Source organism: Engystomops pustulosus, chromosome 7 (genome assembly GCF_040894005.1).
Source record: "Engystomops pustulosus chromosome 7, aEngPut4.maternal, whole genome shotgun sequence".
NCBI classification, from domain to species: domain Eukaryota; kingdom Metazoa; phylum Chordata; class Amphibia; order Anura; family Leptodactylidae; genus Engystomops; species Engystomops pustulosus.
The window spans coordinates 44,446,143-44,469,260 of record NC_092417.1 but is presented as its reverse complement, the minus strand read 5'-3'; the positions used below and the strand labels follow the sequence as shown (position 1 = coordinate 44,469,260).

The 23,118-nt window shown below is 42.3% G+C and overlaps 1 protein-coding gene across 8 annotated transcripts in view; it reads left to right on the top strand.

Annotated features, from left to right (window-relative positions):
- Window positions 1-23,118, top strand: part of MGA (MAX dimerization protein MGA) — a 53,574-nt gene that overhangs the window by 11,612 nt on the left and 18,844 nt on the right. For 5 of the 8 annotated variants that reach the window (XM_072115696.1, XM_072115695.1, XM_072115694.1 and 2 more), the window contains exons 2-14: window positions 366-1,473; window positions 2,721-3,471; window positions 5,246-5,333; window positions 5,782-5,877; window positions 6,705-6,830; window positions 7,002-7,115; window positions 7,704-8,407; window positions 16,467-16,812; window positions 17,750-17,940; window positions 18,212-18,331; window positions 21,692-21,752; window positions 21,841-22,283; window positions 22,407-22,635. In XM_072115696.1, coding sequence (XP_071971797.1) covers window positions 425-1,473; window positions 2,721-3,471; window positions 5,246-5,333; window positions 5,782-5,877; window positions 6,705-6,830; window positions 7,002-7,115; window positions 7,704-8,407; window positions 16,467-16,812; window positions 17,750-17,940; window positions 18,212-18,331; window positions 21,692-21,752; window positions 21,841-22,283; window positions 22,407-22,635 — 4,318 coding nt within the window. In that variant the 5' untranslated portion in view covers window positions 366-424. The other 3 variants (XM_072115693.1, XM_072115697.1, XM_072115698.1) reach the window with 3 other exon arrangements.

Genomic DNA, 23,118 nt, shown 5'->3' with positions numbered 1-23,118 from the left:
GTATAGTTTGACAATACAAGAAGTCACTTATAGGCTATTTAAACGGTCCAAAGATAAGTGTTTGGGGACAAACTTCATAATAATACAATAATTCAACATAAAGCTTTCTGTTGCAGCCAACAAACAAGTATTTGCGGTATAATGCATAGCAAACTGTGATTCCAGCATACGGATCACACAGGGCTCTCGGGTGGCAAGTTTGAGGCCACCTTTGAGGCACATGTGTGTATAAACTGTTTTGTATAGATAGAAACATTTTGTGCTCATGTTGTCTTTATTGTTTGTTTGATTACAGATGTCAAAATGCAAAGGTTATTTGTGTGTTGGGTTTTATGTTTAATCACATTATTTTAATTTCATTTCAGGGAAATGCATCACATAGACAAACTCCTGGTGGTCTGAACCTCCACATCTTACCACCACCATGGAGGAGGAATCGCCTCTGACAGGTGGCACAGAAGGAGTATGCAAACCACCATCCACAGCTCCGGCATACTTCGTCATTCTCCAGCCATCACAAGGGGATGGCCTGAAAGAAGAAGGGATCTTAGTGGCCAACAAGGATGTATCCTCTGTAGCACCAGCTATCCAAACTGGTCCCAATTCATCTAAATCTGACTTCTTCCTCTCCGCTAATTGTATATCAGGGGATATTACTGTGACTCTTGACAATAATAACATGTGGAATGAGTTTTACCGCTGTAACACTGAGATGGTCTTAACAAAGCAAGGAAGACGGATGTTTCCTTATTGTCGCTATTGGCTATCTGGTTTGGACCCTTGCCTAAAGTATATCCTTGTCATGGACATCACTCCATTAGATAATCTGCGGTACAAGTGGAATGGAAAGTGGTGGGAACCTGCAGGGAAATCAGATCCACATGTTCTGGGCCGGGTGTTCATTCACCCAGAATCTCCGTCCACAGGGCAGTATTGGATGCATCAGCCAGTTTCTTTCTATAAACTGAAGTTGACCAATAATATTTTGGACCAAGAAGGTCACATCATTCTTCACTCTATGCACCGCTATTTGCCACGGTTACATGTGATTCCTGCCGAAAAAGCCTCAGAGGTCATTCAGCTTAACGGACCTGATGTTCACACTTTCACTTTCCCGCAGACTGAATTTATCGCTGTTACAGCATACCAGAATTTCCAGATTACCCAGCTAAAAATCGATTGCAACCCTTTTGCTAAAGGTTTTCGGGAAGGGACTGCACCAGGACGGCCAGGTAAAGATACAAAGCACAAAACTTCAGAACATGAGATGGACTCCTCAGAAAGTAAAAACGTAGAGGAAAGTGAGGACCCTGATCGCAAGAAAAAGCTCCAGGAGTTATTGAGAATGTCTGAGTATTTAGACGCTGACAAGGAGAATGAAACTTTCCGCACAGTGCAGGATTTCTTAAAGTTTACAAAGACAATGACTGAGCTTAACAAAAGGTCTAAGCAAAATGAAGAAGTCACCAACAGGTACAGTAATAACCTATCTTTTTTCTAGCATATAAAGTGGTGAAGTAGTATTAAAGGGTGTATACAGAGTCAATAGGATTGCATGGTTGGTGTTGTTCAGATGGCGTTCTGACTATCCATCATAAGTAATAATTGATTGAACATAAGTAATAATTATTTTTATAGCTCCATCATATTCGGCAATTCTGTACAGATCATAGGTTACTTATACAAACCAAATGAGACATTAAAAGGTAATTACATGGTCAGCTGAAACAGTAGGAAGCTCACAAGAGCTTACAATCTGTGAGGCTTCTAAACACAAACTCCATTGAAACATGGTTTGTAACATATACCCCCTTCCACATGTCTTGGGAAGAGGTCATAGTGGGTTCTTGGTGAGTTTTTAACCACACTAAAAACACATTCATTTTTGCATGCTAAAAATGCGATTGGTCTGAATCTGGTTTTCTTTGTTTGTGAAAGTTTAAGCAGCTGCTCACACTTTTAGAGTCATACCAGCCAAACACAAGGTAAACATGTAAAAACGCAGGCATTTTTAGTGCGCTTAAGACGCACCAAGAACGCGCTGTGTGACCGCACCCTTAGGACTGAAGCCTGCGTTTTTTTGCTGCGGCAGGTGGGCTGGGTTCAGCATTTACATTGCATTGAATTGCACAGCATAAAACAAACACACAGATGATTTTTTCAGGCAGTGAGGGGAGGCTTCAGTATTGCACTGCAGATTTTTTTACACTACAATCCCTGCAAAATACTTGCAGATGGCCTTAAAGGGGTTGTCCACGTTCAGCAAATAATTGACAGGGTTTGTGATATTTTCTGTATTCCATGTGGTTTTCTAGCCTCTGCTTGCTGTCAATCAACAGGAAGCTTCATCATTTACTTCCTGTGGATAAAGACCAGTCCCTGGTCATGTGATGTCACACAGGTGCACGGCTCGTTATATCATCAGAGCTGTGTGTTATAACGAGCCGTGCACCTGTGTGATATCACATGATATGCACCGTGACCATGCACAATAGAAGCCAAAGCATGAGGCTTACTGCCTTTGTATTTTGGCAGAATCCTTGAGAAGCTATTGGGTACTTCTTATGGTAAATAAAAAAAGCTTGATAAGGTAAGGATTGGAGCCCCTTCAAGACTTGTGTATCTGTGTAGTGGTTCGTGGAAGGGTTGATGTTTAGGGAAGGGCTTAAAAAAAGTATATTCACATTCTTTGTTATTTACATATATTCCTTGTTTTATAGGGTTGAGGAAAACCCTTCTGTGACATCCCTGCCTGAACCCACAGAGCAGCCGATTGTTAAAGTCAAAGAGGAGCCTGAAGACAACTATGATTATAGTAAGCCTATAGAAGGCGTCACGATTAAACAAGAACAGTTTGATGCTGGAATAACCAATGATTACTCCAACAGCGATAACGATTATCCTATATTAGAGAAGCACTTTGCAAAGTTTAAGGAAGATCCCTACCTGGATGGGATACATTCTTCAGAAAGCCCAACAGGGATTAAAATAGAGAATTTCTCTGAACCTGACCAGGGCAGTATGCACCCAGAGCCTGCTCCTGATGCCAACAACCTAATGTCCCCCGATCTAATAAAGTCTGAGGACACACTACAAGATATAAATGTGCACAATCTTTGTACACCGAGTACAATCCCAAGAGTCGGAGATCAGGTCCCAGTAAAAGAAAGGAGGAAAAGAATATGTAAAAGCAAGATTGATGAAATATATGTGACCCTGCAAACCGCAATCAGAACCTCCCGTGGTCCTAAAAGGAAATTCCCTAAACCTTCAGTAACGCCAACCCCTGGAAATGAGGGCACTGTGGCACCCATAGCGAAAAAAAGAGGGAGGCCGCCCAAGCCTAAATTTTCTAAGGTAGGCCGCCCTCCAAAAAAAGAAAATCCCATAGAAGCTGCACGATTGTTCCCAGAGTTCAATCCCGACCTTGAAGATGTGGACGGACTTTTATTTGTTGCTTTTTCTTCTAAGGTAAAATTAATTTCTTTTAAAAAAAAAATGAAGTGTTCTGCCAGATATTATAGAGGTTTGCTAAATAAGGTTTTTTATTCTTGTGTTTCTTATTTTAAGCATAAGAGGAGATATGTACCATCTTTGGTGGGTAAATCTTGTATGTATTAGTTTTGTACGGTTTCTGTTACTTTTTTATAAGGCTAAATACATATTTTGTTTTGCTCATTTGTAATCATTATATTGCATCATCAAACAGATCTTTAGAAATTGTTTTGCACACACAGGAAAGTGTAATTGTCCATGGTTTGCTCACATTTGGGAATATTTAGACAGGTCTAAGTTTCCACTAGGATTTTAAATACCCCCCAAAAATTAGTTACATGTCATTTATTGATGAATGTTGTGCTTAGGCCCCGTTTTATGTGGCTCTACTTTAGAAGGTGACCTATCTCTAGCATCTAAACCTAGAAAACATGGTCTGCTGCAGATTTCTGTAAGCATAGCCTAACTTAGGTCACTTTGTCATGAACATTTACCACTCCTGGGCGTAGCATATATTCGGCTGGAGAGGCAGAAGGGTGAGTGCTGCTCTCCCCTCTCCAGTGTGAGACATGGCGCATGGCCGTACATATGGTAGAAGATGGAGCATGCTCTATACTTTTATATTACGGTGACCGTATGGAACGGTGATGCACATTGTACTCACTGTACCACGGCTGGGTACTGTAAGTGTCTATGGGGACGGATAACTGGCCTCAAATCATGCGTCTGGATTTCCGTCCCCAGAACGTCCATGTGAAAGTGACCTTAGCTTGTCTTGTTTTAGGAATTGTACCATCTAGATCACTGTTCCTGAAAGAAGTACGAAGTTTGCATGTTATTCACTATTTACAGGATAGGCTACAACAATCTGATGAGGGGCACCCATAATAAAAAGAATGGACCCCCAAAGATCCACTTAGTATTATGAGACTCTCTGCATAGCTCTCCCATTCACTGTCTATGAGAGCAACGGAGATACCCGAGGGCTGTGCTCAGCTTTTTCTTACACACCCTACACATTCTCCGGATTGCTGAGAGTCCAGTGCTCATGATCGCTGTGGGTTCCAGCATCCGTTATACCGTTAATAGGGGATAGCATGTAAACTTGGTACAGTTCCTTACTTCAGAATTCACAGCTCCATATTGATTGGTGATTTATTGTCCAACATTGCCCCATATCATCTCTGTTCGGGCCAACATTAAAAAAAAAAGTCTTACCTTGTGCCCCAGTCATGATTGTTAGAGATCAGTGTTAATATTGCCCAATAACATGGGGGGAGAGCTACTAACTTGACAATGTTGATGTAATTATATATTCCCAGCCAATATCAGAAACTGAGTTTCCCTGCCCCATTGTTAAAGAACAGTCCACTCCCGGGTCTGCAGCATACACTATTGTCATTGTGACCATTAATGGAGAGTAAATTGACCAGACACGTACATTGCCAGTTTCCCTGAAATAACACAGCATGTAACATGGAAGAAAACCATATTATTGTAACCGTCTTATCCCTTTTTGTCATTCTCCTCAAATAAAAGTGAACCAATGGCGGGTGTGAGGAGTACAGGCAAGATAGATTTTCTAATATTACATATATGAGTTTACATATTACATGTTAAGATCCGCCCCATATAGATGCCAACTCCATTTAAGCTACAAATGTGTATATACTGTTGTTTAGTAACCACATACAGAAATTTGACTGAGTTTAGAACAATTTTTTTCATCATTTGATTTGTGTTTCTGTAGGAAGCTCTGGATATTCACACGGGGAAGAAGCCCACGGATACTGTATCTTCTAGTTTGTCGATTTCTGATGCCACCACAGAACTAACAGGTAGAAGGACTGAATATCTTATTTATGTCTGGGGGGACGGTGGAAGTATTTTTTTGTATTCTTGGACCAACCAATCCGGTTAGTCTTGTGCCAAGATTGAATATTTTGCACTTATTTACATAATAACTGTTTGATGAATGGAAGTGGCTGTCTTATGGGACCCCCAATGATCATGATGATTTTGGGGGGAGGGTTCCCTGTTTGAATAGCGCAGCAGTAGAGCATGCGCGCTGGCACTCGATTTTTGACAGCAGCGAAACCAGACTTCTCTTTATCATTCTCATCAAGATGAAAGTAGCGCACTACTAGAAGTGCTGTACTGGCACTGGAATCAAACCGCAGACATGATTATTGGCAGCACAAGAACCCAGCACATTTTGACAAAAAAATTGTGACTGCTTATTCTGTACCGTTATCACATTTGTGTCCTGATTTATTTACATTTCAGATGAAATGCAGAAGATTTTAGGGTCGGAGAGGCAGCTATTGACTCATTTGAAGACCATGAAGTACAGACAGGTCATCCACCCGGCCCTACAGCAAGGTAATAACAACCGTGTTCCATGTAAAGTTGTTTTTGTACCAAAATTTGAAATGGGATACCAATGCTTAATTTTATGATTCTCAACGCCAGATGATAGTTTTTCACCATTAGATAATACAATTTAAAGGACATCTACCACCAGGATGAAAAATAGTAAACCAAGCAAACTGAGCTTGGTTTACAATCCTTCATCCTGGTGGTAGATCTGCTTTGAAGAATGATTTGGTAAGTAGAGTAGATGAATTTCTATATACCACTACTGAGCTCTGTAATGAAGGATAACTGTATTGTAGCTTTTAGGCTAAGTGCATGCAAATTGTTTTTATTGCCGTTGAAATCCGTTTTGAACGGTCATTGCACCAAGCCGGTCAGCCATGCCACAAATTATATAGAAGGTCCTATTTTTACCCGGATTTGTGGTGCGGCCGTTCAGCTCCATTGGAGATGGTAGGGGTGAGTAGTGCCCACCCTCCCAACTTTAGTGGACTGCAATCTTCCCCCTGTTTACAAAAGAACCAAAAGAAAATAAAATAATGTTAAATGATTTCATTAGGCTGTATTTGCTGATGACCTGATCTTTTGGCCAACATCTACTTGGAGGAACAACCTCAAGTTCTGGTCATTAGGGATCCACTGCAACCCCACATCATCCCAACTATGCCAGAGATTCCCTAGAGACCCATAATCACTTGGTAGGGAATATTTTATACAGTAATGAACTGTTCTAAACTTTTACTTATTGAAAAAGTTTTAAAGTTTTGATGCTTTGTGCAAGTATTGTAGCTAGTTCTGTGTTTAACGTGTTACCATATTTCCTTTTTACGCAGTGGGATTAAAACTGAACATTGTGGATCCCACCATGAGCATAGATCTGCGGTATCTAGGAGTTGAGCTTCCGCTGCCTTTTATCACCAGTGATATAAAAACTGAGGATAATGGTTTGTGTGGACAAGGTGAGTAGTAATCACTAACCAAATTAATTTTGTGTAAAAAATAAAAAAAAAACTATGAAGGCTCTTCTGTTAGTAGATAGTGTTGTGTAATTTATGTAACTTGCAATGTATATGGGATAACATAATCCGGGATTATACAATCTTTTTGTGTTACAAAGATGTTTTGTGTAGTTTCAGGATTTCCGTTTGTGTCCAGGACCGGTAAAACTACTGACTACACAAAGATCAAAGGATGGCGAGATAAATTCTCTACAGAATCGGCAACTGCTTCAATTAAAATTGAAGGTGAGGGGATCGCATTGTGGGGTCCAGACTTTGTTATGTAAAAATGTTATTGGGAGGTACCTGATACATAGAGGTAAGTTTTCCAGGAAAAATGTCCCCAGAATCCCCCAATAAAGCATCAATGGCTGTAAGTGTTCACAGGCCAGCAAGGCGGCCTTGGAGAACTTAGGTTTACACAAACATGTACTTGTATTAGCCACATGTAAAGAATACAATCTACTAGGAGCCTTCTCAGGCTCAGTGTAGATAATTGAAAAGTTTGGCTTATCTATATCATTTTGTTCACTGAAACCGGTCTGGATGCTTCTTTTTTGGGGAGGGAGGGGCAGGGGGTTTGGACAAAAAAAGACCAAGAACTCCAAGATTTAGTGGTTAAACAAAGGGTAACTTTATTTATCCAGTGACCACAGCAACATTTCACTTTTTTTAGATTCTAGGATTTGCACCCTGGTCTATCTTTTTCTATAATCCCTTCACTACCTCCTAATGTAGGATCGGATCAATGCAGTAGGACTTGAGTGAAAAGTATTACCTTGTAACAAGTTACAGCCGTGAATTTGATGAATTAATGCCATGTCTTTTGTGCAGGTGGCCGCTCGGAGAGCACTGTGAAGAATCTCTCAGCCTTTTGCAGTGATGAACTTGATGAGTATCTGGAAAATGAAGCAAAATTGATGGGTGACCTGAAAGAACTGACTGAGAATGAGCCGGTGCCCTCTCTCAGTTATCAGTTTCCTACTAAGAGCAGCAGTTATGTGAGGACACTGGACAGTGTGTTGAAGAAACAGGCGCAACAAGCAATGTCTTCAATAATTGCTGTAGAACCACGTAAGAAACGCAAGTATACTCGCCGAGCATTAATACCCAAAGCAGATTCTAAAGCAAAACTGGTATCAACATCTCCTGTTACTCTAAAGGAGAAAACTACTAAGTCACACTCTGCAGAGAAGAAGGACCATTCTGCTTTACACTTGATGAACAGAGTAATATCCCCTCCTTCCGGGTCAGTGGAAGGCTTTTCCAAGTCCCAGTCTAAGGTAAAACCAGCGGAGGGTGAGCACAGTGGCTCAGTCCAGCACAACTCCATTACTTCTCTGGAGGACAACTTGTTCCGAAACTTCCAGCAAATTCAGACGCAGAATCAGCAGATTACTTCAAAACCCATTGGGTTTTCCAAAGCTCAAATGAAAATTGCAGAGTTAGAGGATATTGCTATCTGGGAGGGAAAACCACGCACTTACATCACCAAGGAACGTGCAGAAGCAGCTCTCGCCACTCTTCTTACAGCCCAGGTAAGGACATGACTTGGATGGATTGTGCTGACACACCCTGGCGGGTGAAATTGAGGGCATTTAATAGACTAGAAAAGCTCTTTATTGGCTGTTAAAGCCCTATACAAAGTTTGTTTGGTTTACTGTATGGCCAACGTGTGGCTCTGTTATCAGCACCTTGTTTCTTTTCTTGTTGCTACTTGAAGTTGGTGTATTATAAGATGGAATCAAAAGTCCTTTGTTATAAACTTTAAACTGTAAAACTTTGTTTATAAATTTTCAGTGTTTATTATGATTTATAAAGTATATTTAAAAATAGCAGACACAATAGATTTGCATGTAAAAATGTAAGCATGTTATGACCCGGAAATAAGCATTTGCACCATCTTTCTGGTGTAGTGGGCAGGATGAAGCTCTGATAAGGGCTTTGCTGCGCTATCACTGGAGGTTGTCTGATAAACAATAAACTGGGATGGCTTTGGGCTACTGCATGTATCAGGGAGCCATGCTACATTCACTTCTGTTATATTGAAAAGGAGAGATCTTGTTCTACTTAAAGGTGTTGGTCACATATCCACAACTTTACCAGAGTAAGTATAAGACCCTTATATTTATCCTGGAAAGGTTTCTCTGAGCTTGGTCTCTACCGGGCAGCAGGACTTATTGTGATGTCCCGTGTCGTCCTGAATTCAGGCAGATGGGGGGGGGATCACGTAATCCTTTGTCAGGGTAAGTATAATGTGGGAGACTATGGTTTGGACTAATAAATTTTTGGATAAGTGGCTAGCCCTTTTAATGTACACATTAAATCATAGTCAACTGGTGTGTCTTCAATCCCTAAGTAACCAGCAGCGCCACAGTCACCACTTGCTGGTTACATTCTCCCTAAGTAAAGCTTTGGGCATCTCAGTGTCTGTCACAGGTGTCAAACACAAGGCCCGCAGCCTTTGTTCTCCTGCCCGGCTCAAGTTTCTCCACCCCTATGTTGTGCTCATTGGGAGTGTTTGCCCGCTGTATGCGCCGGCTCTGAATCCAGCACTCGTGACTTAATAACAACAGCTTCTTCTGGGAAGTAAATGTTGGTTTTAGAAGAGGGAAGGAAACTGGTGAAGCACTGTGGCTGCTGAGTGGCATTGGGGGAGTACTGGGATCATTGGGGGAGCACTGTGGTTGCTGGAGGGCATTGGGGGAGCACTGTGGTTGCGGAGGGGAATTGGGGGAGGACTGGGGCTACTGGGAAAGCACTGAGGGGAGCACTGTGGCTGCAGAGGGTGCACTATGATTATTTGTGAGGTAGATACAAGCCATGCCAGTGTCTCAGGTAATTGTTATTTAACACTATGTTCAAAGATCTGAACATAATCCTAACACTGTATGAAAGTAACTAAACACTTTAACCCCTAAGTGACCAAGTTCATTTGCGCCGTGATGACCAAGGCCTATTTTTCAAAACCAGCACGTGTCACTTTATCTGGTTATAACGTTAGTAGGCTTTAACTGACCCAAGTGTTTTTGAGTTTGTTTTTTCGTGGTATTTTGTACTTTAAGTTAGTGGGAAATTTTTGGTTAATGTATTTTGAATTTATTTACGGAAAAAAGTGAATTTGGTAAACATTTTGAAAAAATTAGCGATTTTTCAAACTTTAAAATGTTCAGTTTTTCGAACTGATAGTCTGACTACCCAAAGTAGTTACTTTCTAATATTTACCATATCTCTGCTTCCTGTTCGCGTCATTTTATAAGTCTCCTTTTTGTTTTATAATGACGCTAGAAAGATCACAAATAGCACAGCATTCTCTCTAATTTTCAAGAATACATTATTTTAGGGACCATTTCATTTCTATTCTATTAACTTCACCCCTCAAACTTTTCAAAACAGCAGGTAGGGAACTACTTAACCCCTTTATGTATTTGACAGAAATTCAAACAAAATGAAAGTTTGATTTGGAATTCACTATTATATATCATTAATACATTCATTTAGCTGCAATATTTACCCATATTAACTGAATAAAAGTAGAAAATGCATCTAGAAATATATTGTGCAGTTTCTTCCGGATAGTTTTCAGGTTCCGCTAGGTGTGTGAGGGCTTGTTTTCTGTGTAACAAATTGTACTTCCTAGTGATGGTATTTTATATTCTATTCCTTGTACCGGGAAGTAGAAATACAATTCAAAATGTGGTAAAATTGAAAAGAAACTGCATTTGCGCCATATTCTTTACGTCTTTCACTGTACATTCCAAATGGCATCTCTAATATATTCTTTGGTTCAGTACGATCACAGGTATACCACATTTATATAGGTTTTATTAGGTGTTAATAAATTTTACCAAAATGTAAAACTTTTTGTACCCCCAAAAAAATACTGCTTTTACCATATTCTGACTTTTTCAACTTAGGGGTATGGAGTTGGCTAAGGTGTTGTGTTTTCCGGGACAAGCTGACGTTTTTATTGCTAGCATTTTTGGGACTGTGCGACCTTTAGATTACTTTTTATTATATTTTTTATGTGTTATTAAAGGGCAAAAAGTATCAATTCGGATATTTAAATGCAATTTTTCCGTTATGGGGTTCACTGCCGGGAATAACCGTTTCTAGCTTTTTATTGATTGGGAATTTTGGGGCGCAGTGAAGCCTAATATGTTGTGTGTTTTTTTTTTTTTGTTTGGTTTTTTTTTTTCACTTCTTTTTTTCCACTTTTTTAAAAACTTATTTGTTTTATATATGTGTTGTGTGTTTTTTTTTTTTTTTTTGTTTTGTTCAATGCTAGCATATGAACTAGTGATCAGTAGTTCATACTAATGCACTGTAATAACCATATATTGCAGTGCAATAGAAGTGTCAGCCTATGCATTAGGCAAGCTATGACCTATGACAGGCAGGTACTTGCCAAGCGTCGTGCTCACCATCTCCATCGGCTCCATAGAGATTAATGGAGCATAATGGCCGTCTGCTCCATAAATCTGACGGAGTGACGAGGGGTACAATGGAGGTACGTGGGACCCCACCGGACCCCTCGTTTTCATGATCTTTGGGGATCTCAGCACTGAGACCCCCACTGATCAGCAAAATATCCTGTGGATAGGGTGCTAACTTTTCATTACTGTATTAATGTATGTACTTAAAGGGGTCTTCCCACGAAGAAATTACAGTTGGCCCCTTTACAGCAACCGTAAGGCCATAGGTCACATTAAAGGCTCGCCATGTGTCAAGAGTTTGTATGTTCTCCGTGTTTGCGTGGGTTGCCTCCGGGTCCTCCGGTTTCCTCCCACACTCCAAAACATACTAGTAGGTTGATTAGACTGTGAGCCCCATTGGGGACAGGGACAGATTTGGCAGGCTCTGTGTAGGGGTGCGTAATCTGTGTGCTCTATATAATTAATAAAGGAAGTATTCTAGACACATGACTAGGCACCCCCCCCCAAAAGTGCGCTTTGCAATTATCCTCTCCCAGACTGAGCAGCCCGGCGCCCACTGCAATGGAGGGAAATATCAGTAGCAAGATTGCAGTTCGAGCTGGACCGCTCAGCAGCACACGTGATCCGTGTGAGTGCTCTTGATACACGTAGCTAGAGCACAGGCCTGGGGGAGACATGCGTGGCTGCTGAGTGTGCAGTGAATGCGCTGTGTGTAGTGTGTGCGCACATGGAGTGTACGGTATGTGTCATACAGATGTTAGACCCCTGTCACAGTAAAGGATCAGGCTTTCATCAGTCCCCCAAATACAGAGATCATACTGAGCAATGTGCCTGTATAGGGATCTCGTGACGTCTGTATACAGATCACTGATCCTATGGGATGTCTTTATAAGATCACTCTTACATGTGATCTGTATTAAAAAAAAAAAAAAAAACAATCCCTAAAAACACATAAAAATTACAAACCCAAAAATTCTATTAAAAAAAAATGTAAAAGAATTAAAGCATTACCACCCCACCCCACACACACAATTTTTTTTAAATATTTTATATTTTAAAAAACACATCATCCATCTGGGGTGGGAGGGGGGGGCACGACTTCAGCCACAGTTTGGCTTGGGGTGGGGGGAGACGGTCACTGGTTGGTGTTGCCAGTAACCGTAAAATGAAAGATACATGTTAAATTCCCTAAAATGGATGTCTTCCTTGTTCAAAGGCTTTGTTTGATCTCTTATTGTGGCTACATTTTACATGAATGTGTGGTTCACAAGGGCTACTTTTACCGTTTTATTTAATGAATTGAGTACATACACACCTCAACACTGATACTGCAACAATAAAAATTATGGAAATCACAGGATCGAAAGCTGTGCTCGGATAACCCCTTTAATTCCGTGGTGCTATACAATTACATACATAACATTTAAGAAAAGAACAAATGCAAATATTGGGCAGCATGGTGGCCCAGTGGTTAGCATACTGTTTGTACATTTTCTCTGTGTTTGCGTGGCTTTCCTCCGGTTTCCTCCCACTCTCCCAAACATACTGGTAGGTGGATCAGATTGTGAGCCCCATTGGGGACAGGGACTGATTTGGCAAGTTCTGTGTGCGCTATATAAATAAAGAATTATTTTATTATTATATGCAAAATATCAAAAAATGGCAACAAAATATTCAAAACATGCCAATATCCTCAGCTTCTAGTATGAGCGCCATGCACAGAAATACACATGCTTCACAGCTTGGCATGTTTCCAGCGAGGTTATTAATGGTTCCCTGAGGAATGTTCTTCCCTGCTGAGTACACCTGGGTATGAAAATCATATAGCAACTCCCTTAGCTATTACCAACTAATGACATCCCCGATGGAAGTCATGGTAGCAGGTGTAGACCATGCAGACTGCTTACAGTACTACCCGGCAATATGTGGCCTTGTACTGTCATATTGGAGAAACCGCACCTAGTACAGTGGAGGAATGTTTGTACCAAAGGTTCCAAGAACAAATCCGTGTATTCCTAGGATGCTGGTGTACCTGGAATGATGACTAGAGGGGTTGTCTCTCTGCATCTCATTGGAGATCACTGATTCGCTCCTAACCACTGGGATACGCAACATTGCCTGACACACATACAGTGGTGGCCAAAAGTATCGGCACCCCTGCAATTCTGTCAGAAATTCTTTGGTATTATCTTCATTTAATTTGTCTTCAATGGAAAACCACAAATAGAATCGTCAATTGTCAAAAAAAAAAAACAACAAAACAACAAATTGGATATTATTCCACACCAAATATAAAAAGGGGGTGGACAAAAGTATTGGCACTGTTTGAAAAATCATGTGATGCTTCTCTAATTTGTGTTATTAGCAGCACCTGTAACCTACCTGTGGCACCTGACAGGTGGTGGCAATAACTAAATCACACCTGCAGCCAGGTGAAATGGATTGAAGTTGATTCAACCTCTGTCCTGTGTCCTTGTGTGCACCGCATTGAGCACGGAGAAAAGAAAGAGAAGACCTCCCTAGATGTGGACAAAAAGAAAAAATTGATGAGATATTTCAACTTGAGATTCTGCGGATGGGGATAAAGAACCTCGACTAACATCCAACAAGTTCAAGCTGCCCTGAAGTCCGAGGGTACAACAGTGTCCCGTACTATTGTCGGCGTCTGAATGAAAAGGGACTGTATGGTAGGATACCCAGGAAGACCCCACTTCTTACAGAGAAACCTAAAAAGCCAGGCTGGAGTTTGCCAAAATTTACCTGAGAAAGCCTAAAACGTTTTGGGAGAATGTTTTATGGTCAGATGAGACAAAAGTAGAGCTTTTTGGGGAAAGGCATCGGCATTGAGTTTACAGGGAAAAAAAAAGAGGGCTTCAAAGAAAAGAACACGGTTCCTACAGTCAAACATGGTGGGGGTTACCTGATGTTTTGGGGTTGCTGTGCTGCCTCTGGAACTGGACTGCTTGACCGTGTGCATGGCATTATGAGGTCTTAAGACTACCAACAAATTTTGCAGCATAATGTAGGGCCCAGTATGAGAAAGCTAGGTCTCCCTCAGAGGTCATGGGTCTTCCAGCAGGACAATGACCCAAAACGCACAAAAAGCTCTAGAAAATGGTTTGAGAGAAAGCACTGGAGACTTGTAAAGTGGCAGCAATGAGTCCAGACCTGAATCCCATAGAACCTGTGGAGAGATCTCACAATGGCAGTTTGGAGAAGACACATCCACATCTCAGGGACCTGGAGCAGTTTACCAAAGAAGAATGGTCTAAAGTTCCAGCAGAGCCTTGTAAGAAACTCACTGATGGTTACCGGAAGCGGTTAACCGCAGTTATTTTGTCTAAAGGTTGGGCTACCTAGGACTAGGTGCCAATACAGTACTTTTGTCTAGCCCGTTTTTGGAGTTTTTTGTAAAATGATCAATGATTTGACTTGTGTTTTTTTCATTGCAAGCAAAATAAATGAAGATATTAATACCAAAGAATTTGTGATTGCAATCATCTAGAAGAAAACGAGTATTAGACTTGATCCAATATTTGGACTTTTATGTGGCTGAAAAAAATATTTGCAATTTCAGTGTTGAGGGGTACTCCTTGCCTTTGATTGCAAGTATACAATTCGGGCCACATTTATCATAGCACTGGTGTCTGGTACATTTTACAGAAAAATGGGGGCAGATTTACTTACCCGGTCCGTTCACGATCCAGCGACGCGTTCTCTGTGGTGGATTCGGGTCCGGCCGGGATTCACTAAGGTAGTTCCTCCGCCGTCCACCAGGTGTCGCTGCTGCGCTGAAGTTCCCCGGAGGCGCGCTGGAATGCCCTGAAATTCACCGGCCAATACCTAGTGAAGGTAAGTGTAATTTTCGCAAAACATTTTTTCTTTTAAATGCAGCGGTTTTTCCGAATCCGTCGGGTTTCCGTTCGGCCACGCCCCCCGATTTCCCTTGCCGGCGCCGATGCACCACAATCCGATCGCAAATCGGAAATATTCGGGTAACACGTCGGGAAACCGCAAATCGGGCCATTAGTAAATGACCCCCATGGTGTCTAATCTGCTATTTTGTGTAGTAAAAAGAAAGCTTCCTAGATGTATTATGATTTACAATTAATGCAGTGGGTATAACTTGTGAGGCAGCTACTGCATTATAACACCGATTTCATAATGATTTTTATAAAATTGTCATATATTCTTCACCCTTTTAAAAAGAAACAGAATAATGGCCATATTCTGTTACTCACCCTTTCATATTTATGGTGTTTTCTGTTCCAAACTACTCGAAAGAAATCTTCTTTAGCAGCAGTGAAGTTGGCAGAGGCTACTTTGTCCTATCATTGCCCTGCACTGAGTCAAATTTAGGCTGCCCATGATGCCTTGTGTCTTCTCATTCAGTAATTTAGCTATAAAACTAAAAAGTTTCCTACAAGTAAATCTCCTGTACACAGCATAGTGTACATACAGTGACTAGTGACAAGCCTGGCATCTATCATCACATGGAAGTGCATGCAGGATGTAATAAGTAGTAGAAAGCAGCAGCGAAATAGTGAAGTGTACATTGTTCTGTGTTTACTGCTTGGTCAACCGCTTCCCTGCCCTGTAGAAAGTATCAGGAGGGCAGAAGGTGGGGCAGGGGGGGGGGGCTGCAGAGGTATGTATGACGTAGCTTGAGGGGCATAAAGAGACAGAGAAAGTTCTGCATGATCGGACTGGGATGGAGGGACAAATCTTTTACTTCACTGTTCTCTGTAGGAGACCTCTATATACACAGATCTGCACCCACACGCCTCTCCTGCTAGCTACACACAGAGCACACTGTCACAGCAAGCAGCCCCTCACTTCTGTGAAACTGTATCTCTAAAATACTAGAAGGGAATAACAGGAGAAATCTGCACCAACAGCAGGGATAGGCTAAACTGAGGAGGATATTAAAGATTGCTCGACATAAGTATTCAAGATAATAGGATAAGTAGTTCTACCTAAAAACAAAAAAAAGGTAAATTGTAACCAAACGTCTAAACTGGACATTTTCATCAATCTCTTTGGGTGTGATGCCATGAATCGATCATACATCCCGCCCCTTCTTTTGTGTGTGTTCATATGGAATAATATATCACATGTGAATTGTATGTTCTTTATTCCTTCCCCCCCCCCCCCCCCCAAGGCTTCCCTGAAAAACAAACCCATCCAGAAAATGATTAACAAGAGGACAAGCTCGTGCAACAATGAATTTTGCCGCCTCGGCTGCATTTGTTCTAGTTTACGCGCTACAAAGTGCATGGCCGTACACTGCCGCCATGAGACCTGCATGTTTAGTCGGGATTGTCTGAAGAGCAAGTCATCCATTCATAAAGATGGGTGCAAGGTTAAAGCGAGTGGGACTACACCAGATGACGTTGAAAGTGATTTCTCACCTAGCCTCGGATATAACTACCAACATCGGGAAGTGTCTGTAGATTGCTCACAGGTTGAACCCATAAAAGCCAAAAAGAGGAAATCCAATGAGGGCAGTAAGTATGGAAAAATGTGCCCGCAATGTATGTCTGCATGATCACTCATTATTTCAGTATTGGACATTAAGGGGACCTGTCAGCAGAAATTGACCTAATAAACCACTACAAGGATGTTGTGGAGCAGAATAGCCACCTTCCAGATCATGTTTCTTTCATGGTCCAGTGTGGTGGCATTCATCAGACTCTACACACGGAATAAGTTGCAGTGAAGGGACGTTCTTAGAAGAGAGCTTGACTTCAGTGCTAAACTTTCCGCCTCTGTGACTTTATAATATAAAGTAACATCTCGCTTCAAAGGTCGTTATCCAAATGAGGCCACCACACTGGGCCATGAACGGTATTAATCTGTTTAACAACATACTAATAATGGTTTATTAGGTCAATTACTGCTGACGGGTTCCCTTTAAGAATGAAGATAACCTATTCTTGGCTGTTCGTGTTAAATGTTGTGTGACAACTGTGGAGAATAACTTCTATAAATGTCTTCCACAGCTTCTCTTAAGCCGCTGCAGATTACTGTACCTTTAGTCAATCAATGCATTTAGAAAGATACTTTGTTTGTAAAATTGACACGAGCAGTGTCACTTCTACTGTGCTGCTTATGGTAGCCAGATAGAAAACTGATGGTTTCTAGAGGCTTAGCAGACCGTCACTTAATAGTCTTATCTCCATACAGAGTTAAACTTTAGCCTCCTCTACTATTGTGGCTGTTTGCACATGAGTGAGTAAAGTATGAGTAAAGCGTTCTGTGCAATGGACCGGTTTACCAGCCTTAACCATGTATCACAGAACTGAACTGATATGCTGAGTTCAGTCCAGTGATACGAGGTTCAGGCTGGAAATTTTTTTTTTTTTTTTCTTATTTTTTGTGATCTTTATATCTTTTTTGTGAAACTATATTCAATGATTGATTTATTTTTTTTCTCTCTTTTAGATGACTCAAAATCAGATTTGAGGACACTGATACGTTATCCTATCTGGGATAGATCTGATATGGCAAATGATCCGGAGCCACTTTGCATTCCTGAACATACTGAATTTGTGGAGACAAAAACTCTGTATAAAGTCCACGCAGAGAAGGGTAAATCCCCAGGGGGAGGTAAAGCTGGCCGTCCAAACACTGGGGTAAGACACTTCTAGCAACTGCATGAAATTAAGACGTTTTTCGAGCAAACTCCTTTAAATGGAACGGTTTTCAATGATGACAGGTTCCAATATTGAAATGCCTTTGCTGAATTGATACAACAAGTATATTGGAAAATTGTTTAACTTTTCATTACACAAACCATATCACTTATTTAGTGGAATTTGCTGAAAGTGGATAATCCCTCTTAACTACTGTGTGTTGGCCTGATTTGTTTTTTTGTTTGTAACTCTTTACTGAACCTGTTTCCAGATGCAGCCACATCATCTAGATCCAGTGTATTTATACTTTGACAGCATGATGACGTGTGCTCGGGTCAGACCTTTTCAACCAAAATCACAAGAGGAAAAGAGAGTTTACGTTCCAATAAAAGTAGGCAATTTTTCTAATTCATTTTTTCACCAGTGCTATGAGGTTTCTATTACATGAGCGTTCACAACCATAGCTAAAACTTCCATGAATATGGGGAACCCTCGGGGTGCTGAGAACTGGAAAACAAAAACAATTGCCATTCTCTGGCTACCATTTCCCACTTCAGTGCAGGTCTGAAACTTGAAAGTAGTGTAATGAAGGGGATGGTCTCGAGACACAATCCATTCAGTTAAGGGCCCTCTCAGCCCAGAGGACATCACTTTCCAGGGGACTTAATTTTCTGGTCAAAGGAGGCTATTCATTAAATGAAGTGGGTCCCGTGATCCCCGGAACTTCTGGTTTGGTCCAGTTCAGCCCACAAAGTTAGTTTTGTTTTGTTTTAATATCTACTGATTATTGCTAATTTTAAACAGGACTCTGACCAAAAGATAGGACAATATTGATATTACACGTAGTCCCCGACAATAAGGAACTCAACCACTGGAAAAACATTAATAAAACCTATAAATACTCACCTCTGCTCTTCTTCATCTTGATCCTGGTGCTGTCCCTCACTAGTTTTGACACGTCGGGATCACCTAGAAAAGAAAGCCTCTCGTGTGATGTCACCTCCCTCTCCCAGCATGGGAGAGCGGGGTGCAGGGGTGTGAATAATTAGTAGCCCAGAGCGCCGGACATCTTGTCCCTGCTCTCCGTGCCGCTAATTATAACTTTCTTTTCTAGGTGATCCCAACGTGTCAAGACTAACAGAGGGTAGTGCCGGGATAAAGTTGAAGAGGAGTGGAGGTGAGTATTGATAGGTGTTTTTTTTAGTTTTTTTTTTTCCATTGGCTGATTTGCTTTAAGGACACCCGACTTACAGACGACCCCTAGTTACAGACGGCTAAAAATTATAAAATATACCAGTTATGACTTGCATACAAATTCAGCTTAAGAACAAAAGTACAGAACCTATTTTATATGTAACGCAGGGATTGTCTTTACCCATGGATAAATAGAGCCTTAACTGTTGTGCCACATTGGCTTGTTGTTTGGACTCTTGTTAAATCTTATTTTTGCCCAGTTATGTCTGCATTCACACTCATTTGAAGGAGGGGCTTGAGGTGATCACATACCGTATATACTCGAGTATAAGCCGACCCGAATATAAACAGAGACCCCTAATTCTACCACCAAAAACTGGGAAAACCTATTGACTCGAGAATAAGCGGAGGGTGGGAAATGCATTGGTCACAGACCCCCCCAGTATATAGCCAGCAAGCCCCCAGTAATATATAGTCAGCCAGCTCCCAGTAGTTTACAGCCTGCCAGCCCCTAGTAGCATACAGCCAGCCTGCCCCCATGTAGTATACAGCCAGCCTGCCCCCATGTAGTATACAGCCAGCCTGCCCCCATGTAGTATACAGCCAGCCTGCCCCCATGTAGTATACAGCCAGCCTGCCCCCATGTAGTATACAGCCAGCCTGCCCCCATGTAGTATACAGCCAGCCTGCCCCCATGTAGTATACAGCCAGCCTGCCCCCATGTAGTATACAGCCAGCCTGCCCCCATGTAGTATACAGCCAGCCTGCCCCCATGTAGTATACAGCCAGCCTGCCCCCATGTAGTATACAGCCAGCCTGCCCCCATGTAGTATACTATCCAGCCTGCCCCCAGTAGTATACAGCCTTCCAGCCCCCCAGTAGTATACAGCCTTCCAGCCCCCCAGTAGTATACAGCCTGCCAGCCCCCCAGTAGTATACAGCCTGCCAGCCCCCCAGTAGTATACAGCCTGCCAGCCCCCCAGTAGTATACAGCCTGCCAGCCCCCCAGTAGTATACAGCCTGCCAGCCCCCATGTAGTATACTATACAGCCTGCCAGCCCCCATGTAGTATACTATACAGCCTGCCAGCCCCCATGTAGTATACTATACAGCCTGCCAGCCCCCATGTAGTATACTATACAGCCTGCCAGCCCCCATGTAGTATACTATACAGCCTGCCAGCCCCCATGTAGTATACTATACAGCCTGCCAGCCCCCATGTAGTATACTATCCAGCCTGCCCCCATGTAGTATACTATCCAGCCTGCCCCCATGTAGTATACTATCCAGTCTGCCCCCCAGTAGTATACAGCCTGCCAGCCCCCCAGTAGTATACAGCCTGCCAGCCCCCCATGTGGCATACAGCCTGCCAGCCCCCCATGTAGCATACAGCCTGCCAGCCCCCCATGTAGCATACAGCCTGCCAGCCCCCCATGTAGCATACAGCCTGCCAGCCCCCCATGTAGCATACAGCCAGCCGGCCCCCCAGTAGCATACAGCCAGCCAGCCCCCCAGTAGTATACAGCCAGCCAGCCCCCCCAGTAGTATACAGCCTGCCAGCCCCCCAGTAGTATACAGCCTGCCAGCCCCCATGTAGCATACAGCCGGCCCCCACAGCACTTAAAAAAATAAACTTATATACTCACCCTCCGATGTCAGCGCGGCTCCCCGATGTCAGCGCGTCCTGTCTTCTTTCTTCTCCGCGGCTCCTCTTCTTTCTTCTTGCTTCTCTCATGGACGCGGCCATGTTTTCGGCCATATTTTCTTCTAGCGGCCGCTGCTGACGTCATAGTATGTGCGGCCAGGAAGAAAACATGGCCGCGTCCATGACAGAAGCAAGAAGAAAGAAGAGGCGCCGCGGAGAAGAAAGAGCGTGCTGACATCGGAGGGTGAGTATATAAGTTTATTTTTTGGGTACAAGTGGGTACATTTTTTTGTAATAGACTCGTGTATAAGCCGAAGGGACGTTTTTCAGCACATTTTTTGTGCTGAAAAACTCGGCTTATACACGAGTATATACGGTATGTGTTTCCACTGAAATGCATGTAATCTGTAATGAGCACCACAACTTTTGCAGAACTTATGATGCTCATTACCGATTGCAATCGTCTCAGTGGTGTCACATATGCAATTGGGCTAAAAACCATCTTCATTGTGATTTAAAAAGCAACATGTGAATTGTTACATTAACAGAGTCCAGAGTGAAATGTTGATATCATTCTGTTCCAGACATGGAATCACTGCTGTGGTTACTTATTGCTTAGTGTGAATAATATTGAATAATAGTCGACATCTGAAAGTAAATAAATAATTTTCTAGCTGCTCTGTTAATTCTCTGTGATCTGACAGAGTTGGATGAGCCCTGTACATCGGAGTGCATGGAATTGCAACACGTGCACGCACAGTAGCTACATTCAGTATTTTTGCCATAAGAGATTCCCAATTTGGAGGGGGGCACAGGGTCCAACTGGTCAGACCTTCACCGATCACAAGATTATTCTTGTCTATCCTGATATAACATTTATATACAGGTGATTTCTTTTTCTCTGATTCTCAGGAGTTCAACTTTAAATTGAACAAAGCTATAAAGCAGGAAAAGGAAGCCAGTGACGAGGATGGTAATGTCATGGACCGAAATAATGAGATGTATACAAGCCACTCATTTTGCTTATTTTTAATTCTATCATCTACGTTTTCTTTCCTCAGAAGTTCTGGCTAAACGGTGCAAGACCGGTGACAACGGTTCATCCAAGCTCATTGAAATTCTCTCAGACGGTGGCTCAGAAGACAGTAAGACTATAAACATTACATCACCCGGCCGAGAGCCGCAGTCCTTCAAGTTGGGAAGCTTTGATATCGAACTGATGCAAGAAAATAAGAATGAAGAAAAATCCTCTCCTTGTTCTCGAGTGAAGATTGCTATGTCTACAGAGAAGATGGCAAATCCTACTCCTCCAAAGCCAAGGCCTGTAAAACCACAAAGCGAAAGTGTGAAACCTCCAGTTGGAGAACCAGAAGACATCTCTTCTAATAAAGAAGCCAAATCTCATGGAGGAAAGGGACTGCCATTCTACTCCAAGGTTACACCTGCTGGCAAACTAGTGGCCCGACTAAAGACTGCAGACACCAAGGAAGCAGAGCTGATAGAGGTATTCCCAGTCTGCATGACATGTTTTATACCCTTCTCCCACAATACTAACAGGTCTGGTTACATATTTTCATAGAATCCTGTTACCTTTTTCTTCTTATAGTTGTTGTATCTCATTTTATAGGTCAATGGCAAGAAATACCCTAAAGCAAAATTACTTTTGGGACAAATGGGAGCCCTTCATCCAGCTAACAGACTTGCAGCATATATTACACACAGACTGCAGCCTAGCCTTTTCAATCTATCCAAAGGAAATGAAGTTAGTGTCAAAATGGCTATTAAAAGTTCTTCTTCAGACTCGATTGCCGAAGAAAAGTCAAAGAGTATCCCAACTTCGGAGCAAAACAAAACTGGTATGTATAAATTTCAGTGAGAATGTTGGAGGCACTGGAGAAATTATAAAGCTTGGTCTTTTCTTGTAAAAACTGGCGTGACTCTGGGTGGGTTCTCTGGGCTCAAAGGGTGTGCCGCACATTTAAAGCCCATCTCCTTTCCACTCTATAGGAACTCTGTGTGTACAGTCTTTCATTCTATAGAGATGAATGGAGCTTAGACATTCATGTGGCAACCCATAGTTTTCGCTGTGAGCATCTTTAACCAGTTTGCGATCGCAGTCGGGTCGCGCTGCATGGAGAGGGCTCACGGGCTGAGCCCTCTCCATAGCCGGTAAGTCTTTGCTGCATATTGCAGCAAAGGCTTACTGGTAACACCCGCAATCGGTGCTAGCACCGATCGCGGGTGTTATCACAGCGATGGCTGCCGGCAGCCTCAAAAAGATAGCGGCGCATGGGCGCCGCCATCTTACCTGGGATCGCCGTTCCCCGTGACGTCATCGG